The sequence below is a fragment of the Chlamydotis macqueenii genome, chromosome 2 (assembly GCF_036417535.1).
Source record: "Chlamydotis macqueenii isolate bChlMac1 chromosome 2, bChlMac1.mat, whole genome shotgun sequence".
NCBI lineage: Eukaryota > Metazoa > Chordata > Aves > Otidiformes > Otididae > Chlamydotis > Chlamydotis macqueenii.
This window is the reverse complement of record NC_141557.1, coordinates 98,497,986-98,515,603: the sequence shown is the minus strand read 5'-3', so window position 1 is coordinate 98,515,603 and position 17,618 is coordinate 98,497,986. Positions and strand designations below refer to the sequence as shown.

Here is a 17,618-nt window from a genome sequence, read left to right as displayed (position 1 = left end):
GGAAGCTGTGTGTGCAGAAGTTATTCCTTCTATGTATTTTTATCCCTTTTAGGAGGACTTTATATTGGCAGAGCAGCATAAAGGGGCCATACTGTTACTGAGAATTTGATCCATTAATCTGGATGAAGAATTAATACTGCTGTGAACTACTGAACCAGCTAGAGCACAGCAGTCCATCCCAGATACATCTGCATTTCAAACACATGATGTAATAATGCCTTTTATACACTGAGGTCCTTGGAAATTCCTATGTGATTAAGACTACATATGTATAATTGCTTTGGATAGGATAATAGTCATGGTATAAAAATTGTGGTTTAATGATAGCTCTGAGATACATGTAAATGTAAATTAAATAGTAGCCTCCAAGAAATAATTGCTATACATTATTAAAGAAAAAAAGACATTTTATCGTGGCATCCAATATCATAAGTGGTTCAAGTCTAATGGAAACTGACATCCTACTTTCCTTCTTCTTAATACTTGAGAAGATTTTAATTTTGTATTTCAAAGTAACTAACACAGAGGCATCTGATTAGTTAGTGGTAGGGCCAAAATGAGATGTTTGGCTGTCAGGTATTATTTGCAATCGTTTCCATTCTCAATGAATAGGGAGTACAGGGCATACAATAAATGATAAATATGGTATGTAATTTTTAATGAGACTCTCCTGTCTTTAGTCTGTATTTTGTTGGGTGTGTATTACATGCCCACAAGTTATAATCATTAAGGATCTTCAAAGAGTAGCCCTACTGCTACAAGCACATGGAGAGAACACTGATACTTAATTTCAGGTTAGAAGAGATTAATGCTACTGAATATGCTAATGGTCTGCTTACTACAGGGTATATAGGAGTCATATTCCTTTTGAGTATATGGGAGACATTTTATAGACTGTTTCCAGGAATGGGGCATCTATCCTGGACCATACTTCATGTGGATCATTAACTAGATGAAGGGCATGTTAAGATAAATCTATTCACCAGGCTTCCTTTATGGGCATGTCTGACCTGGAATAAGAGCATGAATTTTCCTTAAGCTGTGCGGGGAATGTTCCCTGGGGACTGAGTTTAGCTTGGATGCTCATTCAGTGGCCATGGCGTGTGCAGAAAAGCAGAATTTTTTTTGTTGTTCAACCAAATTCACCATGTTGGTTATTAGGGACTGTGGGGTTTTAACTAAATAGGCGCATTTGTGATTCCTTCCAAGGAGAAGCAAACAACGTTGTTGGTGGTTGCTGTGCTTTGTATATTGACTCGTGAATCTGGTCACTTTTTTGGCTCTCAAAAGATATTTCTCAGCTGTCTAAAGCTGCTTTCCTTCTCATGACACCACCTTGCACTGTACAACCTCTCCTAGTTGCTTTATATAATACAAACCAGAACCATCTGAATCACTAAAATATGTGTGAATAATACTGTCCCTGACTACAATGTTAATGGAAAACTAGGGATAGTTGAATTTTTTTTTTCCTACTGGGTATGATCACTGGGCTCTATGTATAGATAGAAATATAAAATAACAAGAACTCTAATTACTGGTAAATAATGTATCTGTGACTCTGTGGTCTTGGAACAATGCAGTACTTCCCCTTTCAGCTTAAAGGAAAACAATGGAATTAGGCTGTCTTCAAAGTATGTCTAAAATATTTTTTATTTCTAAAGGCCTCTGCCACAACATGTGTTTTTTATTTAAGATTTTATAGAGATTTTTTACAGCTATAATCAAATAGCTTTCATCAGCAATAATAGAATAAACAGGGATACCAGTTTATCAAAGGCTTTTTAGTGGAGCACAGCAGGTATCTAAATAAATAATTTCTTCCAATGTTTTAAGATTATTTCTTCTGGATAAGAGAGCCTTTTCTTGCCATCGTTCTGTTTCCCTTCAGAGGGAAGACAGACAAAGCTCTAAGAACCAAAGTCCGATTTTATTAATGGTCTTTTTCAGTATACCCTATTCTTACAATCTTTGCTTTCCTTGGAGACTTCAGACTTCAACTGTTTGACTGCAGTAATGATTTTTAACTTTACACTTTCAAAATATTTTCCAAGACAGGTGGTATTGCAACCCTTGTGCCACAGGCCTTCTGGCAGAAAAGGGCCACGTTCAGTTTCTGAAGCCTGTTTCTGAATACTGAAGGAACACTGGGCCAAACCCGTAACCAGAAAAGTGGGGAAATAAATTGTATTGGCAGTCAATAAATCCATTTATGAGGTGATGGGGTGGAGAAACACAATAAAGTGGTGACTTGGAAAAATAAGAATGAATCATTGGTGGGTATCTAGGCAATAGCCTTGATTGCAATAATCATCTCATGGCTGTTAGCCACCTCCTACTCTTCCCCCCAGCTATGCTGCACTCACAATCTCAAGTCCAGACTCAGAGTCTACACTGTTGTGCAGGTAATTTCTCATCCTCAGCACATGTGTAATTTCCACGTGTTATACTCTCCTATCTGAAGAATTAAATGTCTGTTGTCGAGAGAAAGGCCCTCTCTGGACTTGTTTTCTCAATGACATGCAGTTAGGCAGTGGCCCCATCATCACTACTGGCACTGCTTCTCGCATGATCATCACCCATTTACTGAGCAGCATCCTGCTAAAATTGTCACTTAGACTTTATTGACCACCTCACAGTTGCTGCTGCAGGTTTTTTGCTTGTTGCAGAAGAATCACTGATGTTCAAATTTCTGTCTCAACCCTGAAGGAGATGTCTTGGTGGTCTTTCCTTCCATCTTTGTTTTGTCTGTTGGTTTTCTATTCCACTGTTGTAAGCTGCAGCATAGGATTTATTGTATCTCTGTCTCCAGATGTAGTGGACGTAATACTTCTCAGGTGTGAAAATAGTGTTTTATATCCAAAATGTCACAAAAATTAAAATGAAATCTAGGTGATCCAGGCAGCTCTCAAACAGATGCTAATGGCGTAAGACTGCCTGGTTCTGTCATTCCACATCTCACTGATGAATACTGATAAAAGCCAGGCCTGGCCCTGTTTTGTCATTTCCGTGCTTGCCGGCAGCTCACACTTTTTCAGGAAGGTCCATGTTGTTTTCAGGATGTTCCAAGCCAGTCTTTTGCCCAGTTCATAGACAGATTTCCACATAAGTCCTCTACTCTTAAAAGGCTTCAGGGCATAGGAATCACATTTCTGTGATTCTGTCTCAAGTTTTTCTCTATGGCTGCACTGAGGATGCCAGTTATCATACAGTTCTGGTATTCCTTAGTCGGTGACGCTGTACATTTGCTCTTCCTGAGCAGAGATAGTTAGCTATGCATGCCCGAATTACCTTTTCCCTGCTAAGCCCGAATAATGACATACGGTTGAATAACGAAGTATTGTATTTGGTTGCTATTTCACTATAAAACCTATGCATGGCAGCAAGAAATGCAAGGACCTTTCAGGGATAATTTGAATTACAACCCCAAATTGTGGCTGCAGGCTTAACATGTCTGCATGCTGAAGAGAGAAAACCCACAGCCTGTTTTTCTGTCCGTAGTTCAGAGTGATAACAGGCTCCCTGACAAAAGCCTCTGTGACATTTCTCAGATGCTGAAATCACCTGGTCTTTCAGTGGGAACATCTGCACCTCCCTGGTTCTGCAGCCCACCCCACCCTTCCAGAGCATCTGGTGGTAGTTATGCCAATCTTTATTCATTTTAGCACGTCAGGAGACTACGCCCAGGAGACCCATGTGCTCAGTGTATGTGCTTAGCAGTGGGCTGCTGAATGCTTTTGAATCTCCTTGTGGGTATGAAAGAGAGTTTGTTTTTTTTCTGGCCAAATACAGGACAGACCTCTTCATTTTTGCCAATGGCAGAAAAAAACAATTATTGACATTTTGTATACTAACCTATGGCAAAGGTCTTGTTCTCCACCCTTCCTAAATAGTACTACAATTACAACTTACTTATTTAAATTTGTAGACAAAGATTGTCACATGCCTAGCATCTTAAAAAATATCTTAAAATCACATATGGTGACATATGGTCTTTTATTTAAACAAACACACAAAAAGAAATAACTTCTTCAAAATCATGTCTGTCTTCAGAAGTGGGGAAAAACAGTGAAAGCTGGTTCTGGTGGTACGGCCCTTATAATTCTCCACTGGTATCAATAATCTTAGCTTTGTTACATGAATCATTTTATCGTCTAAAGTTGGGATTTTTCAAACTGAGCTTCTCTGTTTTGTAGGCATGCTTTTGTCCGACGATTTTGCAAACCAATTTTGCTGGTTTGAGTTGTAAGTAACATGACTAGTGAGGCAATTCAGGTATCTAGCTACTGAACGTGCAGCATTTGTGCTTGGAATTGACTGTTGCAATGTATGCAAAGGAATAGCATAACCAGGTATAGGCACTTTATCACACAGACAAGTCCTTTATATATTATTTCTTAATTCCATATTACAGATTTGGGCAGTATTGTGACTAGAAAATTTTAGTTCTTGTTTGGTAGTTCCCACCGAAGTCTGTGACACTTTTTTCATTAGTGTTACTACCAAATAGAGCCCAAGCCTTCTTAATCAAAACCAATGAAAGTCAGACTGTTTATCTACATAAAGGATTCAAAATTTGATATAACTGAAGCTTGAAGCATATTATTTAACACAATGTCATTACCTTAAAAGTGGCTGCAAGTAATAAGCTTTCTGGGAATTACTTTGAGCGGAGAGATGTATGTGCACACGTTGGCACTGAAAGGTATTTCCAGGTGGCCTCTACTAACAGCTTGAACCAGAGTTCAAGTTTCATTCCAAGGGAGTTGGAAAATGATACATTAGAAAACATCTTATTGGTGCTGTTCTTCACTCTGTGTAAGGAAATAACATAGGAAACCCTTTTCCCACTTGGTTTCCTGTAATTTTTTTAAACTTGTTAGTGTAATTCCACTTCCTCCTTCCAAACTGATTTATGTAATCAGTACTTGATAAAACTGCGCTTGAAAAAGGTACTCCAGTTTGAATTTCAGTCTGAGAGCAAGAGATTTTACTCTTCCTGTTATTTTTTAATTTAAACTTGAAAAGGAAAATTGGGAGTCAGACAAAGTGTGTGGTTGTTATACAGGGCTATGACCAAGGCACGACTTCAGAAATCAAAAGCTGGTAGAAAGAGACTTTTTGATTTATTCTGGCCTCGAATTCCTTTTCAGCTTCCAATGGTGCTGACTCTCTTAGCACAGTCCTTCTAAAGTAATCGTGTTTGACTTCGCTACCACGCTTTACCTTTTAATCTACTGGTTTAAAATGGGGCCATCAAAATAGGAAGTTCTCTTATAAAGAGCTCATAGCCTCAGTGCATTTTATTTTTCAGTTAATATAACATTTAAAAGTTCCCCAAACAACACTTTTGCTTTCCTTTGTTTTCAAACATGAATCTTCTCTCAGTAATTCAGATGACATGATTTAAGCTGACATTAGTCACTTGGGATGACTTACAGAGAATTTATCCATGAAATAAAGAGCCATAAATGGGGTCAGGACTAACTTGCCATTTTATCACATGCGTACATTCACTTTCTTCTTGCCAGGCTCAGGCAAAACACAAAGGAACATTTCAGACGCCCTGGTCCCCTTTTTTTTTTTCTTTGCAAATAGGCATATTTCTAAAATCCAGACTTGAAATTTGGCAGGGCTACAACTTTGTGCAAAAAATATCCTTTCTGTTGCCCTTTAAACAAATAACTAATGTTCTCGCTTATTCCTTTCTTCTTTTTTTTTTTTTTCTTCTCAAACAACTCTGGACAAAAAAGCCTGTGACCTCTAAATACTGTTTGCTGTCTACTCCAGTCCATAGTGCTACTGCTATGGCTGTAATGATCACGATGCTGCCACAGCACTGAGGTTTCTGAAATACAGGTGGTGGCACCCTCCAGCTTGACAGGGGGGCAGATAAAAATAAAAATATGTGATCCTCTCCATTTGGATTTGCAGCCTAAATACGAGACAAGTGATGAAAGATGCATTTCAATGGGCAACAGAGCACATGGAAATAATGAACAAAATGATTGCCAGTACTCACAGTGTATGAGCAGCTTGGCCTTTGCCAGGACTTTTGCAAGAGTTTTAAGGAGAGATTTGAAGAAGAAAAAATCAAGTACCCCTGCAGAGGCTCATGTGGAGGCTTTTAGCAAAATGGGAAATACCAAGAAGTACCTGTTTTCAACCCTTGCCTATGGGTAAGGGTAACACTGTTGGACTGGCAGGAGTTAGTACTTAGCTTCTCCAACATGAACTGAAAGATTATAACGAAGTGGGGAGCAAGCTGTGAACAGATCGGAAAATCAGGACAAGCAGCTTATGTTTGATTTGACAGAGAAGGGGAAGTGGGCAGCCAGTGCAGGTGTGCGGCAAGGAGAGGAAGTTAGCATCCTTTCTGGTTTGCTCTGGCATCAGAAAAGTTGGCTGCCATTTGTCGGGGCAGAGGCAAACTTGCTGTCATATGAGGAGGCCTAGCTGAGACATTATAGGCGTATCAGTGAATGGAGAAGCTGTCCACCAGCAGCATTAAGGTAAAGAATCAGTTTTGGGCACAGACCAGATGTGGATCTGAATTTAAGATCGCCGTTGCTGTCTCCAGACTGTTCATCACAGCCAACTCCACCCGAGCTCACTTTTCACAGCCACTTCCTCTGTTTCTGCTCAGGCTATTTTGGTGCCTCTGGAGACGGTCCAGCGGCCACGTGACTTCCTCCCCAACAAAACATATTCTCCCATTTCAGCTCAGTTAGGTTTTTTTTTTCTCTCACTGACTTCAGAGCTAACCCTTGGCAACTGTTCTCACCAGTCAATAGGTTCAATATCTGTATGTGAGCACTGCGTTGTATAGATGCACCGGGATTTAGTCTGCTACTAGAACTGGACTTCTTGTGTTCAAGTAACAAAGGCAATCATAACACCCTGTTCCTTCTATACAAGCATGAGCATTTGCTTTTGAGGAAGTGTCCCATTTTTGAAGATGGCAAAGTCATGTATTGTGAAAAAAAACCAAAAGAAATAGAAATCTACTTTAAATAATGCCTATTATAATAGCTAATTGCAGTCTTACATTGTTTAACTGGTCTTCAACTGGTTGAAGTGAAATTATAAATTAGTACCCTAATCTGTATTTACAGCTGACACTTGTTTCCAGTGTATTCCTCATTCTCAACTCAGAAAAGCTAATGAGCTGCACCCTTGCTGTCTTCTCAGTAAGTTGAAGTGATGAGCAAGAAAGCAAGTCTGGGCAAGATTGTGTGTTGTCTTAAGAATTTTTGCAGATTTGCAGTGATTTTGTTTTGTGATTATGAAAGTTTCAAAAGAAAAATTTACATATTTTACTAAAAATATTGTGTACATTTCAATTTTACTTTTTGCCTACCTCAGCTGATAAAACTTCAATATCCTATTTGACAGGTTTGATCTGAAAAGAAGACTGCTATTAAAAAGCATGATGCTGACCATTAAATGTACTGTTTCCTATTAGCAAGGACATAGTATTGATTTGGAGACAGGAGGACAGATATGCACTCTCTGAATAGTTCTGTTCCTGTTCCAAGAACTTCAAGAGAAATCACCATCATTCTGGATTTTGACTGTCTCTGACATTTCATAAAGTAGAAAAAAGAAAAATGAGATAGTTTTTGTATCCTGTTGTAATTGCAGTTCTTCCAGGAATTCCTAGCTGCAGAAACTGATGGTGGCCAACAGCAGGCATTTTCCCCAACGTGTTTTACACCTTCCCCCCTCCTCCCAGGACTACAGTGCCCCCAGAATTCTCCAGTAACTGAGATTGGGCCTTTTCTAGCAATAAGAAAACAAATGTCTGCTCAAACTAAAGCAGAGGCTCGCAGAAGGGCCTTAAGTCCTTTCATCTACTCTGTAACTCACCTTAAGATTTGCAGTCACTGCTGCTGGTTAGAGGAGTTGTCTCTAATTTTCTGTCCTTATCTCTTCCCAGATGATCCACTGTCATCCGCTTGATATACAGGTTAGAAAATACTGCTTGCCTCTCTGGATCAGCATAACACATTAATAGCAGAATTCACACCTCCTGCCAGTGTGGGACAGGGTGTGTTTTGTACAGGATACTTCCAGGATACAAAACGTGCATAAGATGATAACCAGCACAGTAAGACAGTTCCCAGATTCAAATTCAGGAATGCCACACTCCCTAAAAACTCCACTGACCTGAGATGGTGTTTACAAAAGCTGGTTTAGCATGTATCATTGAACAGCATGTGAAATAAATTGTTTTGCTTTTCTCCCCCCCCCCCTCCCCCCCCGCCCCGAAATAGTTCTGTGCTGGAAAACGTGATATATAGTGCTAAATAAACAGAAAAATAGCGCTCTAAGATTAAGACATCACATTCTGTTTACAGTCTATAGGCTGCATCATTGTGTATTTTAGGTTTTGATTCCTTACAGCAAGAGATGTCTGCCACTCATGCTCATTAACAGTTTGCAAGTACAAATAAAAGTCAGCTGTGGATGGAATACTATGACGGCTCCTTCTCTTCAGGACTTGATGCACTTACATGTAAATAACACCGGAAAAAAAATTCCAGACATTTGGTACTTACATATGTCTAATTGTCCAACATATTGGATAAATATTACTCAAAACTCTTTTCAGTAAGTTATTTCTGTGGAAGATAATGGGTAATCTTACTACATTTGTTACTGCAAAGGCTACCTAACTAAATTTGTTATTACAAGTGCAGAGTAGTGAGCAATTAAAGCTTCATTTTGAGTCTTCTCAAATGGAATTAATCAGGCTTGCATTTTCTACATTGAAAGTGTCGAAGAGAAGACTGAAAAGGCCAGAGCAGCTGCAGAACTCTGAAAGAATGAAGGGCTGAACTTGCACTGAAAATACAATATTGCCCCAGCTTTGCTTCCATCTGTGAATACAACATCTGCTTTTGAGGAAGTGAAATGAGAAACTGCTTAAATCAATATAAAGATTATTTCTATTTTCAAGTGTAGTCCAGGGCATAGTATTTGTGAAAGAGTATTGACAGTACGGTTCCATTAGTGGTAAAGCACAATTTTAAATTCAATATAATGACTAATGAGGAGGCTAAAGGAAAAGATAGGCAAGATTATGTCATACTTTAGTGGCCTTTCATGATCATGTCAAGGTAAATGATATGTTACTCATCCAACTACTCACTAGCATATTGAGTAATCGTGATACATATATCAGTGTATTAATAAATAAAATGTTCTTTCATCTGACCATTTTAGAATTAATGCTTTGAATATTCTTCTTCTTTATATTACTTTACATAGCCTCCATTACTTGTATAATGTCCATTAATCTCAGGTAGTATTCATATACTCACTTCCCATATGAAATTCTAATTGGTAATGCAAAGAAAGGAATCATGGATTTTTTACAATTAGACATGAAAAAATCCACCAAACCTTGCCATCAATAGCAAGCATTGTTGGTGTTAATAATTTATTCTAAACAAACACGCTGTATAACAAATTTGTACTGAGGTGTTTGGTGTCACCCATGAATTCACTTTTGCAGCAACAAAACCTTCCCTAACCTGCCTTTAAGCTATCAGTCGGCAGTACTGCTCCACTCTGGAAGCATGGTCTGTATTCTCATTTCCAGTGTTTAGTACTTGTGAAAACAATGGGATCAATTGGGATGTATCTCTTTTTAGAGTGCACCACATCAGCTTTCTGCACATACAAAGTCAAACGATGCTTCAGCTCTTCTCTCTCAGTACCATCTTGGGCAGAGTGGTTGGTTTTGAGGCACCGGGCTCATCAGAGGCCAGCGGTTCATGCGTATAGTAAAGAAGGGAGGCTCTACCCCAAGCACTTGACACAGACTAAGCAAGCTTTCTTACAAAAGCTTAGCTTGGAAGGAAAATATAAGAGAAGAAAAACTACATTTACAATTTTGCATCATGCAATCAAAATAACTTTAAAGGAAAACTTGTTCTTGATTGTGTCTCATACTTATTACATACCAAGCATATAAAAACCAACATCGCCATGGTTTAAAATGTGTTTACATGCGTGCACACATTACAATCTCACCCTCCAGGGAGCTCTATGTTTTCTTGAAAGTTTATAGCTCACAATTACCAGAGCCCAATGACTTACATTTTCCTAACTGATTTCCAGGAGGCCAGTTTTGTCTGCTGCCTCTTGACACGCCACAGCATTCCAGCTCCCTCGTTAGACTGAAGACACATATATAAACAAGGATCTCCAAAGCTGTCCTCATTCCTTGGTGGAAGTGATGGGATGCTGAAAAATGGAATAAGGAGAAATTTCACCAGCTGAGTGATTCACAATTGTCTGTGCCTTTCAGATGGCACAGCTGTTCCCTCCAACAGTAAATGGGAGGACCAGGGCTAAAATTCTTCTGGCAATGTAACTGATCTTTGAAAATTTTGCCAGGCCCTGCTCTGGGTAGCACAGCGCTAGATGCTGAATTTCCATACTGTCTTTAAGGAGTCTGAAGTGATATCCAGGCTCAAGGAGATAGGCAGGAATGTGAACTTCATTTTATATGGGAAAACAAGAAGAGTGAAAAAGTCATAATGATCATATGTACATATTTCTTTGTATTTGAAAAGAAACATTTCTGCTGTCTATGAAAACAAATCAATTAGATAAAACGCTTTCCCTTTGCAAGACTTCCCATATAAACCCATGGCTGTAAGCTTCAGCCTGTAGGATTTTCTTCCTCCCCTGGCTCAAATGATGGAAATTCATCTTCTGTTTTGTTTCTTTTGCCTGAAAACTAAGCAGTACACGCAAGCCTTTGATCAAATCTGAATGCTAATTCTGCCACTCCCCCTTTGCACGAAATAGTGCTTACTCACAGAAATATTCCTTTTGAAGTTGCTTTGTAGATACCAGAGAAATACATAAGAGTCCGGAGGGCTAAAAGATACTGTATTTGTTGAGCAAAGGCCATATTCTGATGTCACCAGATACAGTACTTCTGAATAGTCTTTTATGCGGGGTTTTATTTAAGGGTTCTGTAAGAGTTTCATATTTTTTTTTCAGTTTATAAAGAGAACCTCACGGATTCCGGAGGGATTTTTGAGAAGGGCAATTATGAGTCCTAAAAACACCAGTGGAAAGAAATACTGGTTTACTAAACAATACAGTTAAAGACAGAAGACACATTAACTGTCTGCGTTTTCCTCCTAATATTCATAAGACAAGAACGAGTATATCATTTCCAGAGTTTTTAAATAGCTGCTTATTTAGATCAGAAAATGGCCCCATCCCACATAGGATGCAAAAAAACCCAGCAATCCACTATTAAATAAAGCTGTGCCAGATAAACTGTGCGCCAACTGACCCTGGAAATTTAGTACCCAAGTTGCGTGACTGAAAAATCTGTTCAAAGCAAGTCATGGCTGCAGGCCTTGACTGTTGTACTTTAGTAACCATAGTAACACAGTCTCTGGAGACCTAATGCTAGTGTATTTTCCTTTATTTCAAGGAAGAGTAATAAGAGAAATGTGGCTTGGAACTTGTTCTCTCTCTTTTTTTTTTTCTCCCCCCTCCTTATTTTTACTATGCCATGACCTTGACCAAAATATCTTTGAAGTATTTGCTGGCTGATTTTCTGCAATGGGGCCAGAAAAAAAATATCAGGATATATAAAGGAACTTGCCAAAGGAAGTCCTATCTTCCTCAAAATATTTGCCTCCATTCCCAAAGAGAACTTTTGACTAATAATGTTTCAAAACTTCTTAATGGAAGGAACTGATAACTTTCATCTCACAGCTACTTCAGGCACCAGAATAATGTCATACTTTCTTTGAACTGACAGATTAATTGTTTTTTGTTTCAGTAGCAGGTGCAGCTTTTCGTGAGTACATAATTGGATGTACATGTTTTTTCAAAAGAACACAGGCCTCTGTCTGGTGCCAAGCTCTTTTTTTTTTTTTTTTCCATTTGGGAAAAACCCCCACAATTTCATTTTGTAAGTACAACATAGAAAACTCATGTAAGTGTTTTTACAAAGCCAAATACAAACAAACAAATGTTCACAATACATACTTAAGTCTGTCTCACATGTTTCAGCTATTATCCTGGATGAGAAATTCCATCTGTCATTGAATCCATATGGTTTACCAAATGGCAGTTTACAACCATGTATTTTTTTCAGAATCAAAGTTAGTTGTTTTTTGTTGCAAAAGTTTTAATGTCCACACTAATATCTGCCTGTGTGTTTCTATGTGTGAGTGTGTCCCTGTGTGCTCGTGTAAGTATATGCAAATTGCTAAAAATTGTGATAGGATGCAAGTGGATTTTATTGATTAAAACACACCAATTGTACACAAAGCAAATAACATCGACATTGAGCCATGGAGTTTGGTTATTTCCTCTTCTAAATCCAAGATGCCTATTTTTAGGCTTTCCACTATTTCTACTGAAAGGAGTACAGTGAAATGCCTTCACTTCTCTGTGCTGTCCCCTTTGTGTTTTGGGCAGACACGTGCTTCCATGAGGAAGCCCACACTGCACAGGTATGAGGCTAGTCCATGTCCTCTTTCCCTTTTCCTCCCCGCTCCAGATTACCAATAACCCAGGCAGATGGCTGCTCTGGTTCTGACACACCACACCAGTGCAGCCTCCTGTTCGCTGGGAACAAGAGAAAGTTATCGCTAAGAATTTTGTTTCAGTAATTGAGAACGTTTAAAATCATAAGTGGAGCATTATACTTTCTTGTCCTGTCTAATGTGAGATCCGGTAACTTAGAACAAAAAAGCTGGGAATAGTTTTTGTTCGTTCTCATGGACTGAAGCTGTCTCTCTCTTCCACTCAGTCTAACAAATCACTAGGATTCTTGCCAGAATAATGGGAAATCTTACTGTAAAGCCCCTTACTGTAAAGGGCTTGAGTATGGAGTTGTATGCGGTACCTGAGAGATTTATCTGAGAGGTCAGAAGAGATCTTTTCCTACTAATTTGCAATCACTACTACCCTTCTGGGGTACCAGACCTGTGCCAGCAAACATCCTCCTCCTATTCCCCAGCTGTGGTAAGTAGGTAAGAAAAGTATAAATCTCAGCCCGACTCTGACTCTGTTCGGAGTCCTCTGTGCTACAGATGTCAGGTTTCACACTGAACTGCACTTTAGGGTAATATTGAGAAAGCAGAAAAATTTGCCCTCATGGGTAGGACACACTGTTTATGAAGTTTTACTCCGTGTCCAGCTTGTTTCTTCTTAGTGTGGCTGAAGCAGCAGGTTTCCCAGCTAAAATGAGGTTTAGACACATGGAATTTGTGTTAATCCTCAACAGCTTCATGTGGCTTCATAAAAGTTGTTGCACCAGAGTGGGTTTTGCTTTTCCTGCCTGCAGGGCAGAGCATCTGATGTCTGCATTTGGGGTCATGAAAACCAGGTGATACTTAGTTAGGAAATCTTAACTCAGAAAAGGACATCAGCATTTTGAGAACAAAACAAAAACAACGTGGAGGAAGTTTGTAATTCTCTTCATTTACATACCTCTCTCAAATCCATACTCGCTTCTGGCTTAACTTAAACACATGGCTCCTTGAACTTTTCCTCCACTTCATCTTTCCTCTTGCTCTCTCCCACTCTTCCTCCAGCCTCACAGATGTAGTTGCCAGTCTGAACCCTTAGAAATACACATGGTCCCAGTTTCCCTTCCCATTTTTACAACAGCTGCACCTGGTCCAGACCAACTCTGGCTCTCTGAAAGAAAAATCTGTGTAAAGAAAAAGCTGCCCATCATCCACTGTCAGGGAGCAAGTTTTACATCTTAAAGGTAGAGACTAGTCTCTTAGGGTATGTGTCTGGACCTAAAGAGTATGTACCTTTATGTTAGATGAAGAAGATTCATTTTCGAATAGAGTATTTATTTCTTGGTTCATAAAAACAATCTCTGGCAAAGGCAGGTGCTCCCCCATCTATTTTCTACTCAGGCTGAAAAACTCCAGCTTGATTATAGGAAAACAAAAGGCAGATTTTAGGGATGTTCACCATGATACCGTGTGAGATTCTTTGATCATATTCAGATCTTGTGGTCATTTTCTAAGCCTTCCCAGATAGGGCTTGGTACATTAATTTGCATAGCTAAAGAATATTTCTTTAATGTTTTTAACTTCTACCTGCCCCAGCTGTATGGGCAGGACTGTAGGTCTTTTGGAACATGCACAGTAAAAGCCACAGACCTCCGCATGAAGGAGCTCCCTTAAATGTCCTATTGTTATCTTTGTGGAAATTTTTAGCCTGTTCAAATTAAAAGGCCTGCCAGATGTTCAAAACATAATAAAATTCCTAACATCACATCACTGATGGTTTCATTGCTGTGAAGAAAAGTCCAAAAAGACAAGACGCCAAAAATGCTTTCTTGTCTCCACTCGATATTGGAAATGGATATGACAGAGACCATGTATGGAGGCTCCTCTCAGCACAGTGAAAGGCACAGATGTGAAGATGTAGAAATCTTGACACATCATCTTCTCATTGGTGAAGGTGCTGGGACAAATGTGGGCATTATTTAGAGCAGAAAATAGCTCAAGTCCAGCAAGTCCTTGTGCTTGAAGAGTTGACAGGGATAACTAGTGTTCAACACAAACCCAACTAGGCAGAGATAATGCTTATTCTGGAAAGGATTTGTGGAGCTGACCTGGAGCTGAACATGGTTTGTCTTTGACTATTCTTAGTGTTGACTCATAGTTAGCATTGACTGGATTGAATCAGTTGCTGCTACAGCAGGTAGGTAAGCCATTGCAGTCTCTCCACTAGATTTCTCCAGTAACCGTTTCACAGGTTCTTTGAGGCACAGAGCCCCTGGCCATGGACTAGATGACTTTTAAAGGTCCCTTCCAACCCTAACAATTCTATGATTCTATGTATGGTCCCATTGAGCCACATTTCCAAAGGTGCTCTGCATTTATGATGGGGGCCAACTCTTCTGAGGAGGTCAGCCTATTGTGCACTGAACTCTTGAAACTCTGCCCACCATTGTCACAGTGGGAACAGGCTTCGAGCAGTCTTGAAAATCTGGTCCTTATTTAGGAACTGAAAAGAGAACCAAGCTCACAAAAATATGTAAGTGTATCTGCTTACTGAGCAATTGAAAATCTGCCCTCATTATGCTTCAGGATTAACTCAGGATTAATAGGCGCATCACTACAGCAGTAAAGAAGAGAAAGGTGAAGCAAGGATAATAATAATAATATAGCAGCATTTCATCTGCAGCTATTTGAACTGTAATCTCCAAAGACCTCAAAACCATCACATGAAAGGATCATCTAAACTACCTTGGAATGCAAGTCTGCTGGAGTAAAGAGATGTTACTGAATCGTTATCAAGGGAAGAGAGGCAAAATTAGTCAGTCTGAATGCAGCATGATGGATCTTAATGTTTATGTCATGTATTTCATTTAATCCTTACTTATATTTTTTTATTTCTCTGGTTGCTTTCCTTGCATCACTGAGTCTATGGGAATTAATTTAGCGTATTTCTAGACTAAACATTGGCATGTATCAGTGAAGTACTTATTGCCTACTTTTTATATTCATTGCATTTACACAATTATGCTATGTAAGTGTTTTTATAGAAGCTTAAGAAAATAGCAATACTTTAAAATACACGTCCAGTTTTAAAGTCATATCTACAAACAGCACATGTACTTAATTTTCTTGTTGGAGATGATGATATTGCCTATATGTATCACTGCATATAAATTCAAAGCAATTATTATGGAATGTGATGTTTTAAATTAAAATAAAAAAAAAAGTTGTTGACACTTGTTATTAAACATTTCATTATATGAATTAGTGACAAAATAAAAATTAAAGTAGATAATAAACTAGTAATGTAATATGGTAGTTACACTGTCATTAGCGATCCTAACTTTTTTAAAAAAGGAAAAAAGTATGTTCCAGATTGTTACTTATTTTTTTCATGTTAGGAAAAAAAGGTGTTTCTGCAATAATTTGATGTTCAACTATTTTGCAGAGTGATTTCTTCACATCTAAAATATTCTTAAAATTACTACATTTTATAGCCATTTTACTCTTTACTTTTGGATTATCTTTTTAATTATTTTATTTTCCCTTCTTTAGTCACTGAATGGTTTTGCGTTGGTGGTGAGTGCAGATGGAATGATATTTTATGCGTCATCAACGATTGTGGACTATCTAGGGTTTCATCAGGTAAATATATTAACAAATATTTAGAATACGTAGTCACTGTCACTGTAATGGCTTTCTTGCAGTCATTCCTGCTAACTGGCTTTCCAAAACGTAGCACTCTATGGTCTTTTGCCTTACCCTTCGACTGCTGATCAGACACACACTATTACTGAAATTAAGTTATATTACTATGCCATTTAAAACTAATTTTCTTTTTGGTGATCTGACAGGTGAAGGTGAATTCCTTGTGATGTTGTTCCTTTTGTAAAGCTTTTGTTAACTGAAACATGATCTATTATAAAAATAAGATTTAGCTAAAAGTTTGCTTTCAATTTCAGTATAAGATGCTGCTATTCTAGACTGATTGCCTGTGTATAATAAATATATTGTAAAATCACAGAATAACAGAACAATGTAGTTGGAAAGGACCTCTGGAGGTCATTTAGTCCAATCTCCAGCTCAAAGCAGATCCAGTTAGAGCAGGCTGATCTGGGACTCATCTAGGAAAATTTCGAGTTTCTATGACCCCTCTGCAAGACCTGTTCCAGTGTTTAACCACCCTGACTGTAATTTTTTTTGCTTATATCAAGTCTCAGTTTCCCATGTTGCAACCTATGTCTGTATGTAGGCAACAGTAAGTTCTTCCTAATTTTTCTCTTCTTAAGGCTGAATAAACCCTGTTCTTTTCTCCTCTCCTGATATATCATGTGCTCCAGCCCACATAAGTGTCTTGGTAGCACTCTCCTGGCCTCACTTTGGTATGCTAATATGTTTCTTTTCTTGGGGTACTCAAAATTAGAAAGAACTTTGCCTTTGTTGAATTTCCTGAGGTTCCTGTCAGCCTATTTTTACAGTCCGTCAAGGTCTGAGTAGCTGTCCTGCTCTCCTCAGTTGGTACCCTCTGCAAACCTGCCAAGAGCGCTCTTTGTCCCATCATTCACTAATCAAGAAATTAAACAGGGTTGGTCTCAGCATCAATCCCTAGGTGATGCCACTAGTCACCAGCTGCCAGTTGGACTTTTTATGACTCACTTTTGCATAGAATCATAGAATAGTTTAGGTTGGAAGGGACCTTTAAAGGTCATCTAGTCCAACTCCCCTGCAAGGAGCAGGGACATCTCCAACCAGATCAGGTTGCTCAGAGCCCCGTCCAACCTGGCCTTGAATGTTTCCAGGGATGGGGCATCCACCACCTCTCTGGGCAACCTGTTCCAGTGTTTCACCACACTTGTAAAAATATTTTTCCTTATATCTAGTCTGAATCTACCTCCTTCTATTTTAAAATCATTACCCCTTGTTCTAGCACAACAGGCCATGCTAAAGAGTTTCTCCCCATCTTTTCTATAAGCCCCCTTTAGGTGTTGTAAGGCTGCTATAAGGTCTCCGCAGAGCCTTCTCTTCTCCAGGCTGAACAGCCTCAACTCTCTCAGCCTGTCTTCATAGGAGAGGTGCTCCAGCCCTCTGATCATCTTTGTG

The 17,618-nt window shown here is 38.9% G+C and overlaps 1 protein-coding gene across 1 annotated transcript in view; it reads left to right on the top strand.

Moving 5' to 3' along the window:
- The window catches only part of AHRR (aryl hydrocarbon receptor repressor), a 67,484-nt gene that overhangs the window by 39,607 nt on the left and 10,259 nt on the right, over window positions 1–17,618 (top strand). Inside the window, exon 4 of the mRNA XM_010122915.2 lies at window positions 16,074–16,163. Within this exon, the coding sequence (XP_010121217.2) occupies window positions 16,074–16,163 (90 nt within the window). The remainder of the gene's footprint in view (window positions 1–16,073; window positions 16,164–17,618) is intronic.